The sequence below is a fragment of the Muntiacus reevesi genome, chromosome 22 (genome assembly GCF_963930625.1).
Source record: "Muntiacus reevesi chromosome 22, mMunRee1.1, whole genome shotgun sequence".
Lineage (NCBI taxonomy): Eukaryota > Metazoa > Chordata > Mammalia > Artiodactyla > Cervidae > Muntiacus > Muntiacus reevesi.
The window spans coordinates 49,164,322-49,184,690 of NC_089270.1; the positions used below are offsets into that span (position 1 = coordinate 49,164,322).

The 20,369-nt window shown below is 38.9% G+C and overlaps 1 protein-coding gene and 1 non-coding gene across 10 annotated transcripts in view; both read left to right on the forward strand.

Moving 5' to 3' along the window:
• LOC136152995 (exocyst complex component 1-like) overlaps nucleotides 1-20,369 on the forward strand; it is a 52,419-nt gene that overhangs the window by 8,870 nt on the left and 23,180 nt on the right. For 7 of the 9 annotated variants that reach the window (XR_010660307.1, XR_010660309.1, XM_065914618.1 and 4 more), the window contains 2 exons: nucleotides 2,197-2,397; nucleotides 4,846-5,040. Coding sequence is in view for 6 of the 9 variants with exons in the window: in XM_065914618.1 (XP_065770690.1) it covers nucleotides 2,197-2,387 (191 nt within the window). In the remaining 3 variants the exon portion in view is untranslated. Of the gene's footprint in view, nucleotides 1-2,196; nucleotides 2,398-4,845; nucleotides 5,400-8,688; nucleotides 8,823-20,369 lie in introns of those variants that run through there. The other 2 variants (XR_010660308.1, XM_065914613.1) reach the window with 2 other exon arrangements.
• On the forward strand, nucleotides 180-252 carry TRNAG-CCC (transfer RNA glycine (anticodon CCC)). The gene has a single exon. It is a non-coding gene; the product is annotated as a tRNA-Gly (tRNA).

The window sequence follows — 20,369 nt, forward strand, 5'->3', positions numbered from 1 at the left end:
TTTGTTACATTATGAAGAAGTTTTTGGTGGTGGTTTTCCTTATTTCTGGTGTTTTTGGTCAGTTGTTTTCATTATTTCTGATTAAGTTAGAAGTTGGGAGACAGATGTGTTCATTATTTTCCATAGTCTCTAGTCTTTTTTAAGTTTTCTGAAATTAAAGATTTCTTAAATTTGGGACTTCTCTGGTGGTCCAGTGGCTAAGACTCCACACTCCCAATGTGGAGAACCTGGGTTCAATCCCTGGTCAGGGAACCAGATCCCACATGCAGCGATGAAGTCCTGGCACAAGTAAATAAAAAAATATATATATATTAAAAATTATAATAATAATAAAGATTTCTTAAATTTGAAAAACAGTGTGTAAAACCCTTTTGTATTTACCAGGAACTACTTATATTTTAGGGTTCATATGGGCTATCAGTATGCAAAGTTGAAATTCATTTTTTAAACACAAAAATGACCTTGTGGATTACATTCGCATTTTAGCAAGAGTCTTCTTGAGCTGATCAACAGTGATGTCTGTATGTGTGTGTGCTTAGTCAGTCAGTCATGTCCGACTCTTTGCAACACCATGGACTGTAGCCCACCAGGCTCCTCTGTCCATGGGATTCTCCAGGCAAGAATACTGGCACGGGTTGCCGTGCAATCAGCCAGGGGATCTTCCCAACCCCGGGATCAAACCCAGGCCTCCCACATTGCAGGTGGTTTCTTTACCATCTGAGCCACCGGGGAAGGTCAAGAATACTGCAGTGGGTAGCCTATCCCTTCTCCAGGGGATCTTCCCGAGCCAGTTACTGAATCTGGGTCTCCTGCATTGCAGGCCGATTCTTTACCAGCTGAGCTACCAGGGAAGCCCAAATTAATGCTAAAATAGTGTAATTCATCATCTAGCTATGTCAGATCACACAGTTAAGTTACAGAAACAGTGTGGATGTGTTTAATTTGAAATAAATGATCTGACTGCATCAATTCAGGAATTTTTAAAACTAAAAAAAATGACCAAAGTAGAATTATCTCAACAGTTAGAGATAATACATTTTTGGTGGAAACAGGTTTAGGGGAAAGATGATAAATTACATGATTGAATGTTTATATGGTTGATATTTCTTTTAAAATTCAAAGTAGCTTTGCTTTGTCTGATTGTAAAGTAGTATATGCTCATTACATACCCCCCAAAATCAGCACACTGACTTTAAAAATCAAGAAGAAACTAAAGGTAATTTGTAATCTCATCATACAAAGGTTAACATTTAATTTTTACCTGTGTGAACTTTTCAGTATATCTCTCTCCCTGACAGACATGCACATATTGTGTGTTCTGTAATTTGAAATGTTTCTCACACCTTACACCCTGTTTGGAACCTGCTAGACTCTGTGATTCTAGTGTCTGTCCTTGTCTCCTGATACAGATAACCGTAGTCACTTCTGATGATTACATAGAGTTCCATCTGTCATTGTTTACTTAGCAGATCTTCTGTTAACAGGCATTTGGTTTGTTTCCAGTTTTCTGTATATTTCTGTATATTGTCCAATAATTTCCCTAGGATCAGTTATTAGAAATAATTCCTGGGTCAGAAGTTTTGTGTCTGTTGAGTTTCTGCCAAATAACCACACAGAAAGATTATACCTGTTTGGTCCTTTGAGCGTTTAGTGGAAGTTTCTGTCACATCTGCCTCGAGACCCAGTATTTCTCAGTATTATCAGTCTTATTATCCTTTGTTAACCTAGAAGGATATAAATCAGTTTTGCTTACACAGTTTTACTGTGTAAGAGCTTCCAAATTATATGTTAAGTTTATTCGTCTTTCTCTTTATGACTTCTCAGTTTTGGGCCATTCTTAGAAAGTTCATACTACCACAGAATTATTTCTTTAATTAGGTTTATTTTTCTTAGTACTTACAATTGCATTCATTTATTTGCCTTTGACATTTTAAGCACTTGAACAATTTAGGATTTGGTTGGCTAAAAGATGTGAAATAGGAATCCAAATTTAGCCATATATATATAACTGTTTTAGAATGATTGTTTATTTAGGTTTAGGTCGATCCTTCAATACAGTATGTTTTATTTGATTAAGTCCAGAAATGTGCTTACTTCTTAAAGTTATAAATGAAAAAAATCATGTAATTTTTCCATAGCTAAATGTGGTCATATTCATACCAGGTCATCGTTACATTTTTTCCATTTTTGTTTTAGTGGAGAAAGTAGCAAACGAAAGCCAGAAGACCCCCAGGGATGTCCTCATGATGGAAAACTTCCACCATATTTTTGCAACACTTTCTCATTTGAAAATCTCATGTCTAGAAACTGATAAAAAAAGAAGCCAAACAAAAAAACACAGATCACCTTCAGTCTTATGTCATATACTCTTTAGGACAACCTCTTGAAAAGCTAAATGTAAGCATATTTTCATTCAGTATATTTTTCTTGGTTTTGAACCTGTGTTTAGACGTGAGTAACACAACAGACATTTAAATTTGCTCATTCACTGGTGCAGGAGGATAAGGAAGGATGGACTGAGATATTGAAGCTGCTCAGACACTGCTAGATGTTTTATATACATTATTTCTTTTAATTCTTGTAAACGATGATGTGGGGTAAGATAGCATTATCCTTGTTTTACAAATGAAGAAACTGGAAGTAAATAAAAAGTTATAGTAATTGACAGGTAGCAAAGCAGGGGGATTAACCATAGATTTAGCCTTTTCCATTATACCAGTCTTCCATTTCTTACCTCATAAATGGCTAACCTTTATCCCTAGCTCAGATGAAGATTTTGAAAATTCTATCAAGATAAAAAGAAAATAAAAAATTGTTTTATTCATTGCCTTTTCTTTATCCTTCCTTTCTTGACTTGTCATTCCCCAGAGCAAATCTGATCTTTTTTTTTTTTTTTTTTTTTTTTTTTTAAATCTGATCTTTAAACATGAGAAATGGTAGTTTTAGAGAACTTTGCAACATAGTAGAAGCTTAAATGGACCCTTCTAACAAATTAGGTCCACAGTGTGATTAGTCATCTTTGTTTTGAAGTTAGAGTCAAATAAAAATTGTCTATCTGTTGTCAGCAATTCAAACGCAGAACCAGTGCCTTGTAAACTGAAGAACAGGCAGATGTTCCTTTAGGGTAAAGGGTCTGTCTCAGACCTAAAGCCTGCATGATGCGTAACTGCAACATAAAGGAACTTCCTTTGAAATCAAATTTAGAGCAGACACATTGATAAATCCTTTATTATGTAACATTGTTAGAGAAGCTCTAGCCAATGCAGTAAGACGGAAACATAAAGATATATGGAAAGAGAATCGTACTGGAGTGGACTGCTGCTTCCTTCTCCAGGGAATCCTACCACCCAGGGGTCAGATCCGGGCCTCTTGTGTCTCCTGCTGGCAGGCGGAGTCTGTGACTGCGCCACCTGGGAGGCCCTCGGACTTACAGTCACCTGTGTGTGACCTGTGGGGGTTGTCTCATCTGGTGAAGGAAAGTATGTTTTTTAACCTAGTCAAGGTATATATATATATCAAAAAACAATTTGTTTCCTATATGTTATAATAACCAATTAAAAATCTGTGTAAAATAGAAAAATAAATACATTAATTAAAATCTGTGTAGAAAAAAAATTTAAATATCTGGAACAGATTTGTCTAGAAAATTATTATTAAAAATGTAATAATTTAATGAAGAATAAATAAATAATTGCTAAGAAAATTTTAGAGAATAGTAGAGAGGGGATTTGACTTGTCAGTATTAAATCATGTTATGCTCAAGTAAAGACTTGCCAATATACATGTTAAAAAACCAATTACACTTTAAAGGCAACCTGAGAAGAATGTTTATAACAGCACAACAGTCAGTATGCTAAATATAAAAGATCTTTTTAAAATCAATCAGGAAAGCACTAGGATCCCAATATATAAATGGGTATGGGTTCTGAATGTACTTACTGAGCATATGAAAAGCAGATAAACTTCATTTCTAGCTGAAGAATATTGAAATAAAATGACAAATAAACCTTTCTTACCTTTTTTTTTTGGCTACACCACTTGGCATGTGGGATCTTAGTTCCACATCCCCGTCCGTCCACCGGGGATCCAATCCATGCCGTCTGCATTGGAAGGGCAGAGTCTTAACCACTGGACTGCCAGGAAAGTCCCCCTTTTTCACTTTTCAAAATGACAAAGATTTTTCTTTAGTTATGATAATGCTGATGATAGTATGATAAGATTAAATAGTGTCATATACTGCTGACAGAAATATAAAGTAACTGAACTTTTCTGGGAAGCAATTTGTGTATATGAAGAGTCTTCAGAATGCTTAACAATTACACTCCTCAACTGAGGAATTATAGTCCTAGAAATTTATGCTGGACAGTCATCAAAAATGTGGGTAAATACCTATGTATGAAAGTTATTTATAGCTGTATTTATAATAGATTTTGTTTTTGATGAGTAGATTTTGCCAACTTCAAGAGAAAAAGTAAAAAATATTAAATACTTAATACTGAAGGAATGAATAAACATAGTATAGTCATTGGACGGAACATGATGCAGCCATTAAAATTTATACTTTGGGAAAAACTTAAAATATTAAATGAAAAATATAGCATACAAAATTAATCTCATTTTCATACTCACACATCAAACGACTAGAGGGAATTCTAGTCTTTTGACAGTGCTTATCTCTGAGTAGTGTGATAATAGCTGATTATTATTTTATCCTTTATATTTTCACACACTGTCTGATTTTTACACAGTGGATATATACTATTTTATAGTCAGATTTTTTTTTTTTTTAATTTAAGTGGTAGTGAGAGCCGTTCTTAGCCGTTGTTTCTTTTCATTTCCTTGAAGCACTTCTTTGAAGGTGTGGAAGCTCGGGTGGCACAGGGTATAAGAGAGGAGGAAGTGAGCTATCAACTTGCGTTTAACAAGCAAGAACTCCGAAAAGTTATTAAAGAGTATCCTGGAAAAGAAGTGAAAAAAGGCCTCGATAACCTCTACGAGAAGGTTGATAAACATTTATGTGAAGAGGAGAACTTACTCCAGGTATGCTTTAGTTCTCTTAACCTACCTAGATTGCACATCCTTATATATATCTATTTTCCCCTAAATATTCCTCTAGAAATGCTATACATTTTCTAATTTTAGTGCAGGAGGAAAGCGCCATATAAAATGCAGACAAGATTAGTAAATTGTGAGGAAAAAAGGAATATTTATACAAGTTTATATGGCTCTCTCTGTGTATTTTATCTTTCTGTTGTATCATTTTGAGACATTAAGTTGTTTTGCTTTTGTTTGGGGATGGGTTTTTCATGACTTTCTGTGTTTTGTTTTAGTTTGGAAGGTAGTAAGGGAATGGAATGTGGAGTGATTGTGAGCATGGGAGCCTGGATATGGGTTCATAATCTGCCTCCAGGTAAAACTGCCTGGTTTGGAGCCAGTTAGTTCACCTCTCTGAGCCTCAGTTTCCTTATTTGAAAAGCAGAAATAATACCTGTACTCTCTAGGTGGGCACTAATATTATTGCCATTGCCATTTTATACATGTGAAAATCAGAGCTTAGAGAGGTAGAGTAATGTGACCATGATCCCATAGCTAATGTATGATAGAGTCAGGTTTAAACCTCAGTTAGAGATGAGTAAGAATCACTCTTGATTTTAGCATCATGGAAGGCTTCATGAAGGAAAGCATTTATGTTAGTCTATGGCAGTCAGATACTAACTTAACAGATAAAATAGAAGTGGCATTCCCAGTGGAAGAAATACTGTGAGCTAAAAGATGAGAAGCAAAAAGTGTAAGTAAAGCTGTTTAGTAAAATAGTCTTAAGCTGACTATTAGGAATTTAAGATTTGTGACATTTAGGATTTACAAGGAAAAATCCTAGAAGAAGGCACTCTTTGAACTGGCAGATAGAAATGGTGTTCGTTCATAGTACCCACCCTCACCAGGTTGTCATGAGATTTAAATAGAATAATACATACATAAAGCCCTTTGCACTGTGCTGATGTGAAACAAGTCGAGTAAGTGTAGCCTATTGACAGCGCTGCCGTGTCAGTGTGTGTGTGTCAGGTTCTGCCTTGATAGTTGTCTAAGGTTTATTTTCTGATGGGACTGTTCATTTGTTTACTTTTTCTTGACTGAAGTACAGTTGATTTACAGTGTCGTATTGATTTCTGCTTATATCTGTCAGCAATTTAGTTTCCACTTCTAGACTATAGATCCCTTTGACTGCTCATGATTAGTCTGACTCATCTTGGTGTTCTCCATGTCATCAAGAAGTGTTTTGCATCCTTAATTTTAGATAAATTAAACTTTCATCTGCTGTGAAGTTTCATTTAATCCTTAGTCTTATTTCATACATAGTAGTGCATAGCCACATCTGTGTTGGCTATTGGAACAGATACAATAACAGCTGAAATGTAATAAACATTACTGTGTCAAACACTGTTCTGAGCACTTTACATACATTCACTCATTTAATCTCATTTGAACCTGTGGGGAAGGTATTATTATCACGACCCAGTTTACAGATAAGGAGGGCCTTGAGGCACAGAAGAGTGGTGTAACATACTCAAGGTCACTCGAGGAGTTACGAATCTTCCTTCAGGATGTACATTCTTAACTGTTGTTGTTCAGTCGTTCAGACGTGACTCTGTGACCCTGTGGACTGCAGCACGCCAGGCTTCCCTGTCCTTCACTCTCTCCCAGTTCAGCTCCGTCGCTCAGTCGTGTCCGACTCTTTGCGACCCCATGGACTGCCCAGAGTTTGCTCACATTCATGTCCATTGAGTCGATGATGTTACCTAACCATCTCATCCTCTGCCACCTTCTTCTCTTCCCACCTTCAATCTTTCCCAGCATCAGGGTCTTTTCCAGTGAGTCGGCTCTTCACATCAGGTGTCCAAAATATTGGAGCTTTAACTTCAGCATCAATCCTTCCAATGAATATTCAGGGTTGATTTCCTTTAGCACTGACTGGTTGGATCTCCTTGCAGTCCAAGGGACTCAAGAATCTTCTCCAGCACAGTTCGAAAGCATCAGTTTTTTGGCACTCAGCCCTCTTTATGGTCCAAGTCTCACATCTGTACATGACTACTGGAAAAACCATAGTTTTGACTCTACAGACCTTTGTCAGCAAAGTGAAGTTTTTGCTATTTAATATGTTGTCTAGGTTTGTCATAGCTTTTCTTCCAAGGAGCAAGCATCTTTTAATTTCATGGCTGCAGTCACCATCCACAGTGATTAACTATTATGCTATCCTGCTGCTAAGTCACTTCAGTCCTGTCCGACCCTGTGCGACCCCATAGACGGCGGCCCACCAGGCTCCCCCGTCCCTGGGATCTCAAGGCAAGAACACTGGAGTAGGTTGCCGTTTTCTTCTCCAAAATGGATGATGCCATACCACATATATTCAAGAGCAAAACTACCAACCAGTGTGGTAATTTTATTCGCCCAGTAGGTTGTGTACTAACTTAAAGCATTTATCTCATCATAAATGCCTTTATCATTTTTCTACGACTGAACAGGAAATTTTCCTTTATTGTCTCGCTTCTTGTATTTGAGAATGGTTATCCTATATGTAATTCGTTGAGAGTTCTCCAGCTTTCAGTAATTCAGTATTGGTTACAAATCATGTAATTACTAAAATACTGTATCGAATTTTTCCTTCTGAATAACTATTGTGTATATGGATAAGGCTCTTGTGAAGATCAGTTGTAAACTTGAATTTTGAGGATCATGTGATTCTGTGTAACAGTATGAAATACATTTTCCAAAAAGTTGAAATGTGGTAATATTATTCTTAAATTTATCATGTGCTGTCATTTGTATGAAAGCAAGTCCTTATAAAATCAATATAGAAGAGTTATTACATGTCATTTATCATAAAACATAGTCAGTCAGTGGTACTCAGTGAGGACTGAATCACTGCCATAAAGAGACTCGTGTCCTTAATGCATAAACACAAAGACCCTGTCAGTGCAGCGGCTTCACTTTTTTGGCATTTATTTTACTTTTGGTTACGTCAGGATCCTCACTGCAGCCTGTGGGCTTCTCTCTAGTTGGGGCGCTCAGGCTCAGGTCCCATGGCCTATGGGATCCCAGTTCCTGGGCTAGGGATCAGCCCTCATTCCCTGCATTGGAAGGCGGATTCTTAGCCACTAGGCTGCTAGGAAAGTCCCTCTACAGTTTTAATAGCAAAAAATTGCAAATAATCCAACTTTCCATTAGTAGTAGATGGATAAATTAAGGTGTATTCAGTATTTGCCAACAGAGTAGTGAGAATTAGTGAATTTTATCTACAAAAAATACTGCAGATGAATACCAGGAAAATAATGTCAGGTTTAAAAAAAAAAAAGTCACAGAATATATATCATATGATTCTATTAATATAAAAGTTCAAAATAAACAGTATTTAGAGTTACAAGTGTTGTATAACTGAGAAAAAGCAAGGAAATGATCATAAAATTCTAGAGTGATTAGAGAGCAGGAAGGGAAGATTATGGTATCTAGCAGGGGCAGGATTTTAAAGGTATGTTATGTTACTTAAACTGGGCAGTGGCTACATGGATTTCATTGTACTATGATACTTGATACCTTACACATACCTTATAAATCTTATTTTATATTAGCTCAACGTTTAATTTAAAAACAAAATCAAACTCATATGTGTGTGTATATTCTTTATTGACATAGGAAAAAACCTTCACATTTGTAGATGATCTGGAGACAAAGAAGATCCAAGGTTGGTTGGATTGCTCGAGGTTCAAGCCAAGTATGTTCAGAGCTGATATTCCACACAACAGTGACCTCCCTCTCCAGAATGTTACAGATATAAATATATTTAAACATCTAAAGACCAAACACTGTTAATGTTTCTGTTAACAGACCAAGTTTATTTTACCTGAGGTGGTATGGCTCTTATTTAAAGAAAAGGCAGATAGCAAAATACTTCTTAGAAAAGAATCTAAAAAAGTAAGCACGTCACATAACAAAATTATCTAAATAACTGGATAGAAATTTTGAGAAAGTAAGATGTACATGATTCCTATTAAAGATAAACATTGGTTAATTAATATGTCTCAGTTTATATTTGTGTTAGTATCTGTTTATTCTAAGGAATTAGAAACTAAGTTTAATACAGCTTTTCAAAATTAAATAAGATATTTTGAATGAAGAAAGAAAAGCAGTGGATGACTCTGATCAGCTACAATTTTCTAGATCTTAGAGATATGTAATATTTTGTGCTACAGATAGAATGAGAAAAGAGCAACATATGATAACTTAGAGAATATAAAGAAATGAAAAAGTGCTGAGAAAGCAAAAATGGCTATGCCAGGAAGGTTAAATATACAATGGTGTCTAGGAAGTAAGATTATTAATTCTCATAACTTTATGTTCTAGGATTCTCTGCATCTGCAAGTCCCCAATTTTAATGTACATATGAAACAACCAGGAATCTTGTTGAAATGCAGGTTTTGTATGATCTAAGACTCTGCATTTCTAGCAAGATCCCAGGTAATATCAGTGCTACAGGCCTATAACCCACAGCTGAAACTGCAAAGTTTTACAGTGGTGTCAGTTCAATTCAGTCGCTCAGTCATGTCTGACTCTGCGACCCCATGGACTGCAGCACACCAGGCCTCCCTGTCCATCTCTTTTGTTTCTTTAGGTAGATATACTCCTAAGTATTTTATTCTTTTTGTTGCAATGGTGAATGGTATTGTTTCCTTAATTTCTCTTTCTATTTTCTCATTGTTAGTATATAGGAATGCAAGAGATTTCTGTTGTTAATTTTATATCCTGCAACTTTACTATATTCATTGATTAGCTCTAGTACTTTTCTGGAAGAGTCTTCAGGGTTTTCTGTGTAGAGGATCATGTCATCTGCAAACAGTGAGAGTTTCACTTCTTCTTTTCCAATCTGGATCCCTTTTACTTCTTTTTCTGCTCTGATTGCTGTGGCCAAAACTTCCAACACTATGTTGAATAGTAGTGGTGAGAGTGGGCACCCTTGTCTTGTTCCTGATTTTAGGGGAAATGCTTTCAATTTTTCACCATTGAGGGTGATGCTTGCTATGGGTTTGTCATATATAGCTTTTATTATGTTGAGGTATGTTCCTTCTATTCCTGCTTTCTTGAGAGTTTTAATCATAAATGAGTGTTGAATTTTGTCAAAGGCTTTCTCTGCATCTATTGAGATAATCATATGGTTTTTATCTTTCAATTTGTTAATGTGGTGTATTACATTGATTGATTTGTGGATATTAAAGAATCCTTGCATTCCTGGGATAAAACCCACTTGGTCATGGTGTATGATTTTTTAAATATGTTGTTGGATTCTGCTTGCTAAAATTTTGTTAAGGATTTTTGCATCTATGTTCATCAGTGATATTGGCCTGTAGTTTTCTTTTTTTGTGGCATCTTTGTCTGGTTTTGGAATTAGGGTGATGGTGGCCTCATAGAATGAGTTTGGAAGTTTGCCTTCTGCAATTTTCTGGAAGAGTTTGAGTAAGATAGGTGTTAGCTCTTCTCTAAATCTTTGGTAGAATTCAGCTGTGAAGCCATCTGGTCCTGGGCTTTTGTTTGCTGGAAGATTTCTGATTACAGTTTCGATTTCCGTGCTTGTGATGGGTCTGTTAAGATCTTCTATTTCTTCCTGGTTCAGTTTTGGAAAGTTATACTTTTCTAAGAATTTGTCCATTTCTTCCAAGTTGTCCATTTTATTGGCATAGAGCTGCTGGTACTAGTCTCTTATGACCCTTTGTATTTCAGTGTTGTCTGTTGTGATCTCTCCATTTTCTTTTTTTTTTTTTATCTCTCCATTTTCATTTCTAATTTTGTTGATTTGGTTCTTCTCCCTTTGTTTCTTGATGAGTCTGGCTAACGGTTTGTCAATTTTGTTTACCTTTTCAAAAAACCAGCTTTTAGCTTTGTTGATTTTTTCTATGGTCTCTTTTGTTTCTTTTGCATTTATTTCTGCCCTAAGTTTTAAGATTTCTTTCCTTCTACTAACCCTGGGGTTCTTCATTTCTTCCTTCTCTAGTTGCTTTAGGTGTAGAGTTAGGTTAGTTATTTGACTTTTTTCTTGTTTCTTGAGGTAAGCTTGTAATGCTATGAACCTTCCCCTTAGCACTGCTTTTACAGTGTCCCATAAGTTTTGGGTTGTTGTGTTTTCATTTTCATTCGTTTCTATATCAAGAGGCCTTTTAGTTCCTCCCTGCTTTCTGCCATAAGGGTGGTGTCATCTGCATATCTGAGGTTATTGATATTTCTCCCAGCAATCTTGATTCCAGCTTGTGCTTCATCCACCCCAGCAATTCTCATGATGTACTCTGCATATAAGTTAATAAGCACAGTGACAAAATACAGCCTTGACATAGTCCTTTCCCTATTTGGAACCAGTCTGTTGTTCCATGTGTAGTTCTAACTGTTGCTTCCTGATCTGCATACAGATTTCTCAAGAGGCAGGTCAGGTGGTCTGGTATTCCCATCTCTTTCAGAATTTTCCACAGTTTATTGTTATCCACACAGTCAAAGGCTTTGGCATAGTCAATTACAATGGTGTAGGCTACATCATTCATACCTCTGAACAAATTAACATAATTTGGGGTTTTTGTTGTTGTTGTTTTGTCTTTTGGAAGACAGCTCACATGTGTGCTTGTGGCTTTAAGAGTTCTCAGCTTTTAATATTTGGCAGCACCATGATATGGTATGCTGGTATGCATAGGTGCTGAGTTGGTGTCCATCTCTTTGCAACCCCATGGGCTGTAGCCTACCAGGCTTCTCTGTCCAAGGGATTTTCCAGGCAAGAATACTGGAGTGGGTTGCCATTTCCTTCTCCAGTGCGTGAAAGTGAAAAGTGAAAGTGAAATTGCTCAGTCGTGTCCGACTCAGCGACCCCATGGACTGCAGCCTACCAGGCTCCTCTGTCCATGGGATTTTCCAGGCAAGAGTACTGGAGTGGGGTGCCATTGCCTTCTCCGAGTACTAAGTGCATTTAGGAGCAATTCATATTCTGAAAAGAGGAAGAAAAAAGACAGTGGGGCGGATGAAAAGGGGGAGAGGAATATATGAAAAAAAGGGAAATCAGGTGATAAGAAACAATGGAGAATATAGCAAGCAAGACAAACATGAGTCTATGAGCACATGTCTTGCCCAAAAAATCTTGAGAAAGCAGCTTCTCTGAGATAACATCTCGATCAATTTCACTGGCAAGATGGTGAGTCTTTCAAGAAGTTCCAGGTAGTCAGCTAGAAGAGAAGGTAGTAAAAAAGAAATTAAGAAATGGAAGGAATGTGCCTTAATCTGAATTTAAATTTGTCTCCATCTCACTTTAAACAGTTAGCCTTTCTGGATCTCCTTTCATTTCAATTATGTTGCCCTGTAACTCTCTCATAAGAGCCTATTCTTTTCCTTCATGGCACTTAACTATAATATACTACGTCTTTAGTATATCTCCCCTATATCTAAGCCTGCAGTCTTTGTGACTAGGATTATTTTGTGTAACAGTATCTGTCTAGAACATGTATGTACTTAAATATTGAGTTTAAACAGTAGAAAGTGAACAGGCAGCCTTGAATTGTTAACTCATGGAAGGAGGAAACCATTGCATGAATTTCTTTACAATTCTCTTCAATGTTTAGAGCACAACTGTATTCTTGAAAGTAAGTTGCATTAGGACAGAATCTCTGTTCTCTGCTTGAACCTAGCACCTAATGTAACTAGATGTGGATCTCATTCTAGGTGCTGAGTGAAGGTTTTTACAAGGAAATTGGACTTACAAGATAAAGTATACTCTACTCCCAGTTTTTACCTTATACATATACAGGGTCTCCACAGTGGTATACATTCTATAAAGATTGACGAATTAAATTCATGAAGGGCCTAAATGAACAATGTCTTCTGTAGATTTCAGATATGCTCTCTTAGGGAGGCCGTGTACCTGATCTACTGTCAGCTCCTCTGGTAGACACTGTGAGCTGTGGGGTCTGCCTGCTCCTCCTGCTAACAGAGCTCTGCTTTTTACAGAGTAGGAACAGGCCAGACAAAAGTGAAACACCAAAGCTGGCATAGACTCTTGGATCCCGACCTGCTGCATATTAGAGTTGTGGAAATGTTTAAAACTCCTGATATCTGCACCCTACTCTAGCCAAATAAATATGAATCTCTGAAGATGGGGCCCAGGTTCTGAAGCCTCCCAAACCATAATGGGCAGCATGCTTGGCCTGGTCTCAGCAGGCCATGACAATCCAGCTCTCCTTTGCCTATGTTTGATTGAGGAATACATATTTGTGTAAACCCAGCTCTAGTCAGTGAGATCTAGGAGGAAGTCTGCTAAGAGATCTCGAGAGAGATTGTCCAAACTGAAAAAAAAAGAAAGTTCATAAGACATACAGGGTCTTTAGCCTCTATATCTTCTTCCTTCTTGGTATGTTGTGATAGGAGATGAGAGCCATGGCTGCTGTGATCATGAAGTAGGATTACCAGAGCCATCAAAGAAAAAGGTAAAGCATGCAATGATATATGTGTATTAAAACATGCAAGCATGTCAAAAAAATATGTATATAAGCAGAGTAGGTGCAATTGTTTGAAAATTTAGGGTATTGAATGTAATTTCTTTAATGATTATCCATATGTTACTATTATTCTTTAGAGGTTTCTATTGAATTTTCATCACACAACCATGATCCTTATGGTTTTGCAGATGATTTTAAAATACGTGCAGAGAGATCTGAGAGTTGTTTGGAAGAAATTTTGTATTGTTTTGTTAGAATATATGCATTTGCTATAGTTTAAAAGAACGCTTTATCGTGGGTTGTTTTTCTGGACCAACAGCTCTTATCTTACCTCCCAGTCTTTGCCAAGCTGTAGCTAAGCCAACATTGATCCTCTGCAACTACTTTGAGGTCAGGTTGACCAGTCAATACTGTAGCACTTAGGGAAAGAGAACTTTCTAAAAGGATTTCTACGTAGTGGAATAATACAAAATTTAATCCAAAACACCACCTGCTTTCCTAAGGCAGTTTGTAGGCCCAACCTAAATTTAAATTTGAAAAAAAAAAAATCTTGAAGTGGTTTGTATTAAAATTCACTCATTATAATTTTACTTAGCTTTTTTAAAGCCAAGTTTATTTAGCTACAGCTATAAATGAAATGAACTACATCTAACTTGTGTTCATAAAAATTCATTTCCATATTTGTTTATTCAGGAGGAATAATCTCCTGTAAGATTGCTCGAACCATAAAATTTATCACAGGGAACAGTTCTGAAAGTAGAAGAGAGCAGAGGAACAGCTAAGAGTATAATAGATGAATACTTTAACTTTTACTGATGGAGGCTGAAATTATGTGCCTCTTCCTAGGGCATCATCATTCTAAGAATTGTGATTTCTCTGCTTCTTTTCTGGGTCCTTTGTCTTAATAATTTCCTGCCTCTTAGCCTTGTCTTTGTACCATAGATTGTCTTTTCTGCCTGAAAAATTATAGTATTGCATCAGGGGATATAAAATTAATCACAATAATCTAGACATGGATTGTGTCTCTTCCCATATCACAGTAGGATCATTTGGATCCTGAAAGATTATCCATCACAGTCTCCATGCTCTGCAAAGATTAGGCAGATGATTGGTCTAACTGGGCCAATCAGACTCTCCATCTCTGCCGGGAGTGTGAATCTTGGGCAGGCGACACTGCTTGAATGAAGGTACTTAGAGTTAAATCCTCCCCGTTTCACACCAAAAGAGAACACCCATAAATGTCTTCTATAAAGATCTCCAAAGTTGCCCTTGTTTGTGATCTTCCCAAGATGAAGTGGTTCTTTTTTCTTCTGATTTTGTGAATCACCCGATATTCTTCCCATATTGCAGTCGGGGAGTAGTAGGGAGCCCTTAAGTTAGTTGAAGTTAGTTTCTGTAGCTTGCAACCGAAGATCCCCAATTAATGCAAACTAAAATATGTTTATACACAGAATCAAATAAACTGTATAAGACAATAAATGGTATTTGCCAAATGAATGATACAGACAGTGTTGTAATAGCTCAGAGGAGTTAGATGTATCTGTAGTCTGATAAAGTCAAGGAATTGAGACATGCATCATTGAGTTGCTGCCACCCACCCATTGGGCAGCACCCGTGAAGATCAGTTAACAGTGTAACCTGAGCTGAGAGTTCAGACTCTGAAGTTAGCACAGGCCTCACACCCTGCCTCTCTCGGGCTGTCTGATCTTGTGCAGGTAAGTTAGTTCTGGGCCTCAGGATCCTAATTTGTAAAAGGGAAAGAGTAGTGCTTCTCTCATAGGTTCATTGTAAGGATTAAATCAGATGGTGTTTGTAAAATGTTTAGCACGGTGCTAATAAGCATTCAATTTTAAGAAGAAATGGATCAACGACGCATTTCTGAGCAACGGTTGAGCAATCATACTCTGCTCTCCAGGGTGAGTGGATGAAATGGAGCAACATCCTTGGGCCGAAAGATGACAACAGCTTACTGGGGTCCATTCCTCACCCTGACCCAGTCACCCACCAGGCAGGCGCACCTGCGTTTTCCCAGGACAGAGGAAGTCTCTCCAGGCCTTTGTCTGCGAAGCCATTACCCACAAAGTCCTTAGAAACTTGCTAATGTTGTTTCATTAGCCTTTCCAAATCCTGTGAGGCAAAGCAGAGAAGAAGGCTTCAAGCCTCAACCAGCCTTCTGAGAAATGTTAATAAGGTTAATATCTTAGACATCTTCAACAAATTCTGCTAAATGACCTGGGAAAGAACCTCATTCACTGAACCTGAAAACTAGATATGAACTGGGTCCTGTTTCTTACTCATAACACCAGTAATCTATTCACTAGGTTGGTTTGTCTCGTCCTTCATTTTAATCAGACTGCCAACGTTATGTCTTTTTTAATTTAGAATTATGTTACTAATTTTTAAAACATTGACAAATCCAAATGATCAATCAGCGCAGTTCATTTCACTTGAGCACATTAGATAGCAGAGTATGTATTGACTATGCTTTATAACATATCGAAAGTAAAGTAAGCCATGAAAATTCTCGGCATTACTGCTACGAGATCAGATAGTCATGTAAAAACACAAAAGCCTTGATGAATTGCCTTGTCATCATCCAAACTTCTCATTCTGTTACTCAGTAGAAGGTTCCTGAAGCATCATGGGAAGCATTTGAAAGAAAACTGTAGACAAAGCATCATAATTAAATCACTATTATATTTGAATCACATGTAATCCTATGAAGAAAGTCCGAAATGTAACTAAGGTAGCCTCTTAACAAGTTTACATAACAATATATTTTAAAGATATTTCATTTACTTACATCATTTGGTAATTCATTATTCATTCATTTCTTCATTCATCAAATGCTAATCACCTGTGGGGCTACAAAGACAAGATCAAAAACTTATTGTGTAATGGTAGAGATGGGCAAGTAAAAATATCCAGCCAAAACGCTTACAGTCATTGTTTTTAGAGAAAAGTGTAAAATAGCAGAACAGAAGAAATGAAATTTTAAAATTTTTATTGGGACTTTTCTATTTGTAATCTCCTATACATTTTGAATTCCTCTACAAGCAAATACTAGTTGATAACTTTGAAAAATGGTAAAATGAAATGTTAATAAGGTTAATATCTTAGACATTATCAGCATAATTTTTCTCTTTTGCTTTTCCTAGCACATATTCTTCTATGTGTTGGCCAAAGACATCAACCAGTCTCAGGATAATAAAAGATCTATTACAGAATGAGAATATTGATTGCTTACCGGGCACCAGGCACTGCTCTAGGCAATTTACATGGAATGCAAAGAGAAAGACATAATTAACACTCAGTTTCTGACCTTAAGGGGAGTCCCAGGTGGCACTGGTGATGAAGAACCCACCAGCCATTGCAGGAGACGTAAGAGACGCCTGTTCGATCCCTGCATCGGGAAGATCCCCTGAAGAAGGAAATGGCAACCCACTCCAATATTCTTGCCTGGAGAATCCCACGGACGGAAGAGCACAGGGTCACAAAGAGTCAGACACAACTGAAGTGACTTAGCGTGCGTGCACAACCTTCAAAATAAGATTGTGTAGCTAAACAATAGTTTAAAAGCCAGGCTATTATATTGGGAGGAGATTTTCTAAATTATTTTATCTGCTTTCATCCTCCATTCATTCGATACTAAGCCTAGATGACATGGCTCAGTCATTTCTCTCCTGGAGTGGAAGTGAGGTGTGTTACAGAAGAACAGAGAGGAAAGCCATTAATCTTCAGCCCCAGGACTGTGGGAAGGAAAGAGCAACAGAGGAACAGAGCTGCCAGACACAGCCTGGGCACGTGATATGAAATTGGGGAAGACATCAAAGGTGGAAGGAAGTTCTTATCTCCACTCCCCATTTGAGACTCTGAGAAGAGGCTTCATTCTAGGCTGCTTCATATCAACCCTAGAGGGTCCAGCATGACCAGACAGAGGGAGGTCATAAGGTTTAACTTTAGAATCGCCTATACTCTCTTCACTGGGTCCAGTGACCGAGACTCTGAGAATCTGGTGGGGATCCCCTGTGCCAGTGAGGTGGGTGAGGGCCTGTAGGAAGGGCTGGGATGAGGTGGGAGTCACAGCCAGAAGTCAGAGGAACAGGTTGTTTTGGGAGAAGCCCTGAGGAGGCAGAGAGAGTCAGAGAGGGCCCACTAGGAACAGAAAGAGACCCAGACATCACACCAGACCCAGGCGTCAGCTGCAGTGCCAGAGACACCAGGAACAGCCAGGCAGGCCTAGAAGAGGCTCCCGTGGAGCACAGTCTTCCCTCAGCTGCGAGGCCAGGCGGCCTTCCACCCCCACATGCACACATCCTGTTCCCATCGCAGAGCCCCGGGTGAGAAGTCTGACAGACTGTGCTCTTATCTTCCGAGACATTCTAACACCCCTCAGGAAATGTATTTCAATCACTCGGTTAGACTTAGTTATTTGTTTTTACTTCTTACCAGCAGGTAGGGATGGGGGAAGAAGGCTGGACTAGTTAACAATGGACCACACTTGCTCCAAACTTCTGAGGTATGATGTGAGTTAAACTCGCAGTCCTGCTAAGTAAGTCTAAAAATCAATTATAATTCAGCTCCCTATGGGAGCTCTGTGCACAGAAATAATTAATGTATCAGATCAGACCCACAGAGTAGCCCCCCAGGACTTGGTCCTCCCAGTGAAATCAACGCATGTGTGCTGAGGGGCTGAGAGAGAGAGCATGGTTGATTTTGACTGGGCATTTCATCAACTGGAGACTTAAGGGTATTCCTTAAAATATCACTGGTTTGGCTTCCATTGATTTATAAGACTCTCCTTGAGCAGTTTTTCCCTTGACCATTTTTATGCATCAAAAGAAATCTGAGCACTGAAGAATTGATGCTTTCAATCTGTGGTGCTAAAGAAGACTCTTGCGAGTCCCTTGGACAGCAAAGAGATTCAGTCAGTCAATCCTAAAGGAAATCAACCCTGAATGTTCATTGGAAAGACTGATGCTGAAGCTGAAACTCCAATACTTTGGCCACTTAATGCGAAGAACCAACTCATTGGAAAAGACTTTGATACTGGAAAGAATGAGGATAGGAGGAAAAGGAGAAGGGGACAGAGGAGAAGGGGGCGAAGAGGGTGAGATGGTTGGATGGCATCATTAACTCAATGGACGTAAACGTGAAAGTTGCTCAGTGGTGTTTGACTCTTTGCAACCCCATGGACTATATATAGAGAACCCCATGGGGTTCTCCAGGTCAGAATACTGGAGTGGGTAGCCATTCCCCTCTCCTGGGGATTTTCCCAACCCAGGGATCAAACCCAGATCTCCAGCATTGCAGGTGGATTCTTTTCCATCTGAGCCACCAGGGAAGCCCAGGAATACTGGAGTGGGTACCTTATCCCTCTCCAGAGGATCTTCCCCACCCAAGAATTGAACTGCAGTCTCCTGCATTGCAAGTGGATTCTTTATCATCTGAGCTACCAGGGAAGCCATGAGTTTGAGTAAACTCCAAGAGACAGTGAAGGACAGGAAAGCCTGGCATGCTGCAGTCCATGGGGCCGCGAAGAGTTGGACAGGACTTAGCAACTGAACAACAACAGTAACGCTTCTTTGAGGCCCTAAATCTCTGTAGAGGATATTCCTGAAAGTTCTGTTCACTATCACCCAATTTTGGTGAGTTAGGAAGAGTGAGGTAAGGCAGGTTCTCTGTGAATGAGAAACTTCCTCTTCACATGATTTTTCCTGGCTTTGAGGGGAAAAAAGCCAAAAGAAGTCGCCATGCTTATTTATATCAGAGGTTTAGATAAGAAGTATATAGTTTGCTCCAAGGGGTCAAAATATGTGTTATTTCCTCACATCCAGTTCTTCTTCTTGCCCCTGGATAATAACTGAGGCAGAACCCATGGCTTTTTTGCTATCTGTGAAGTGGAATAAGTCCTTGGGCAGCCACTGAAATGCCTCTGGCCGTTCCCTGTCATAAGCAGAGCCCGGAACATGGCTCAGAAGTCAGTGTTCTCACTCTTTCCAGCGTGGGCTCAATGTGGGCAGAGAAAGAAGGAGAAGTGACCCTTGCTTTCTCTTTTTCCAGGCCCACTTCAACTCCTCCTCTTCCCAAACTGCCAAGGAGGGAGAGGAGGGAAGAGGCTGGGACGTTCTTATCTGATCAGCCTTTCTGGGCGCCAGCATCTGCTCTCAGGTATTTAGACCTGACTCTTTGTTGGAGACACTCCTCCCTTCCCTGAGTGTCTGTTACCTGCAGCTCGCCTGCCAGGAGTCAATGCATCTCACTGGTCTGAGCCACCAGGGAAGCCCTGTGTGGAAAAGTTTCCACAATGTCTGAGAGGGAACCCTTAACTGAGGGTTCTCTCCTTTGTTCAGAGGACACAAATTTATGTCTTTGCTCTCTTGATTTGAGATGGAGAGAGTTCTCCAAAAATTCATGGATCACTTCTAACACCTGTTCATAGAACCCTAGCTTGGTGTGAGACCACGTCACAACCGACTCACGCTTCTTTGCCAGAGACTGCTCTAGGTTGGGCCTGGAGCCCGGTTCTGGGCCATAAAGGAAACCCCACCAGTCGCTGCTGGGAGACATTTCTCTTTGATGAGAAAGAGGCCTGTGAGGAAAAAACCTTGTCATGAAATCCCTGTTGCCAGCCCTCACTTCTGGTTTTGGGCGCTGATACATGCAGACCCGTTTCTTAGACTTGCGGCAGCCATCTTGTGACCAGGGGGCAAAAGGTCCCAGGATGAAAGTCACCTCCGGGGAAGCAAGAATGGGAGCATGACAGCCGTCGGGTCCTGGATGGCTCCATGGAACTGCAAACCACACCAGGACTGGCTGCTCTGTTAAACTATCCTCGCTACTGTACAAAATGCTGTA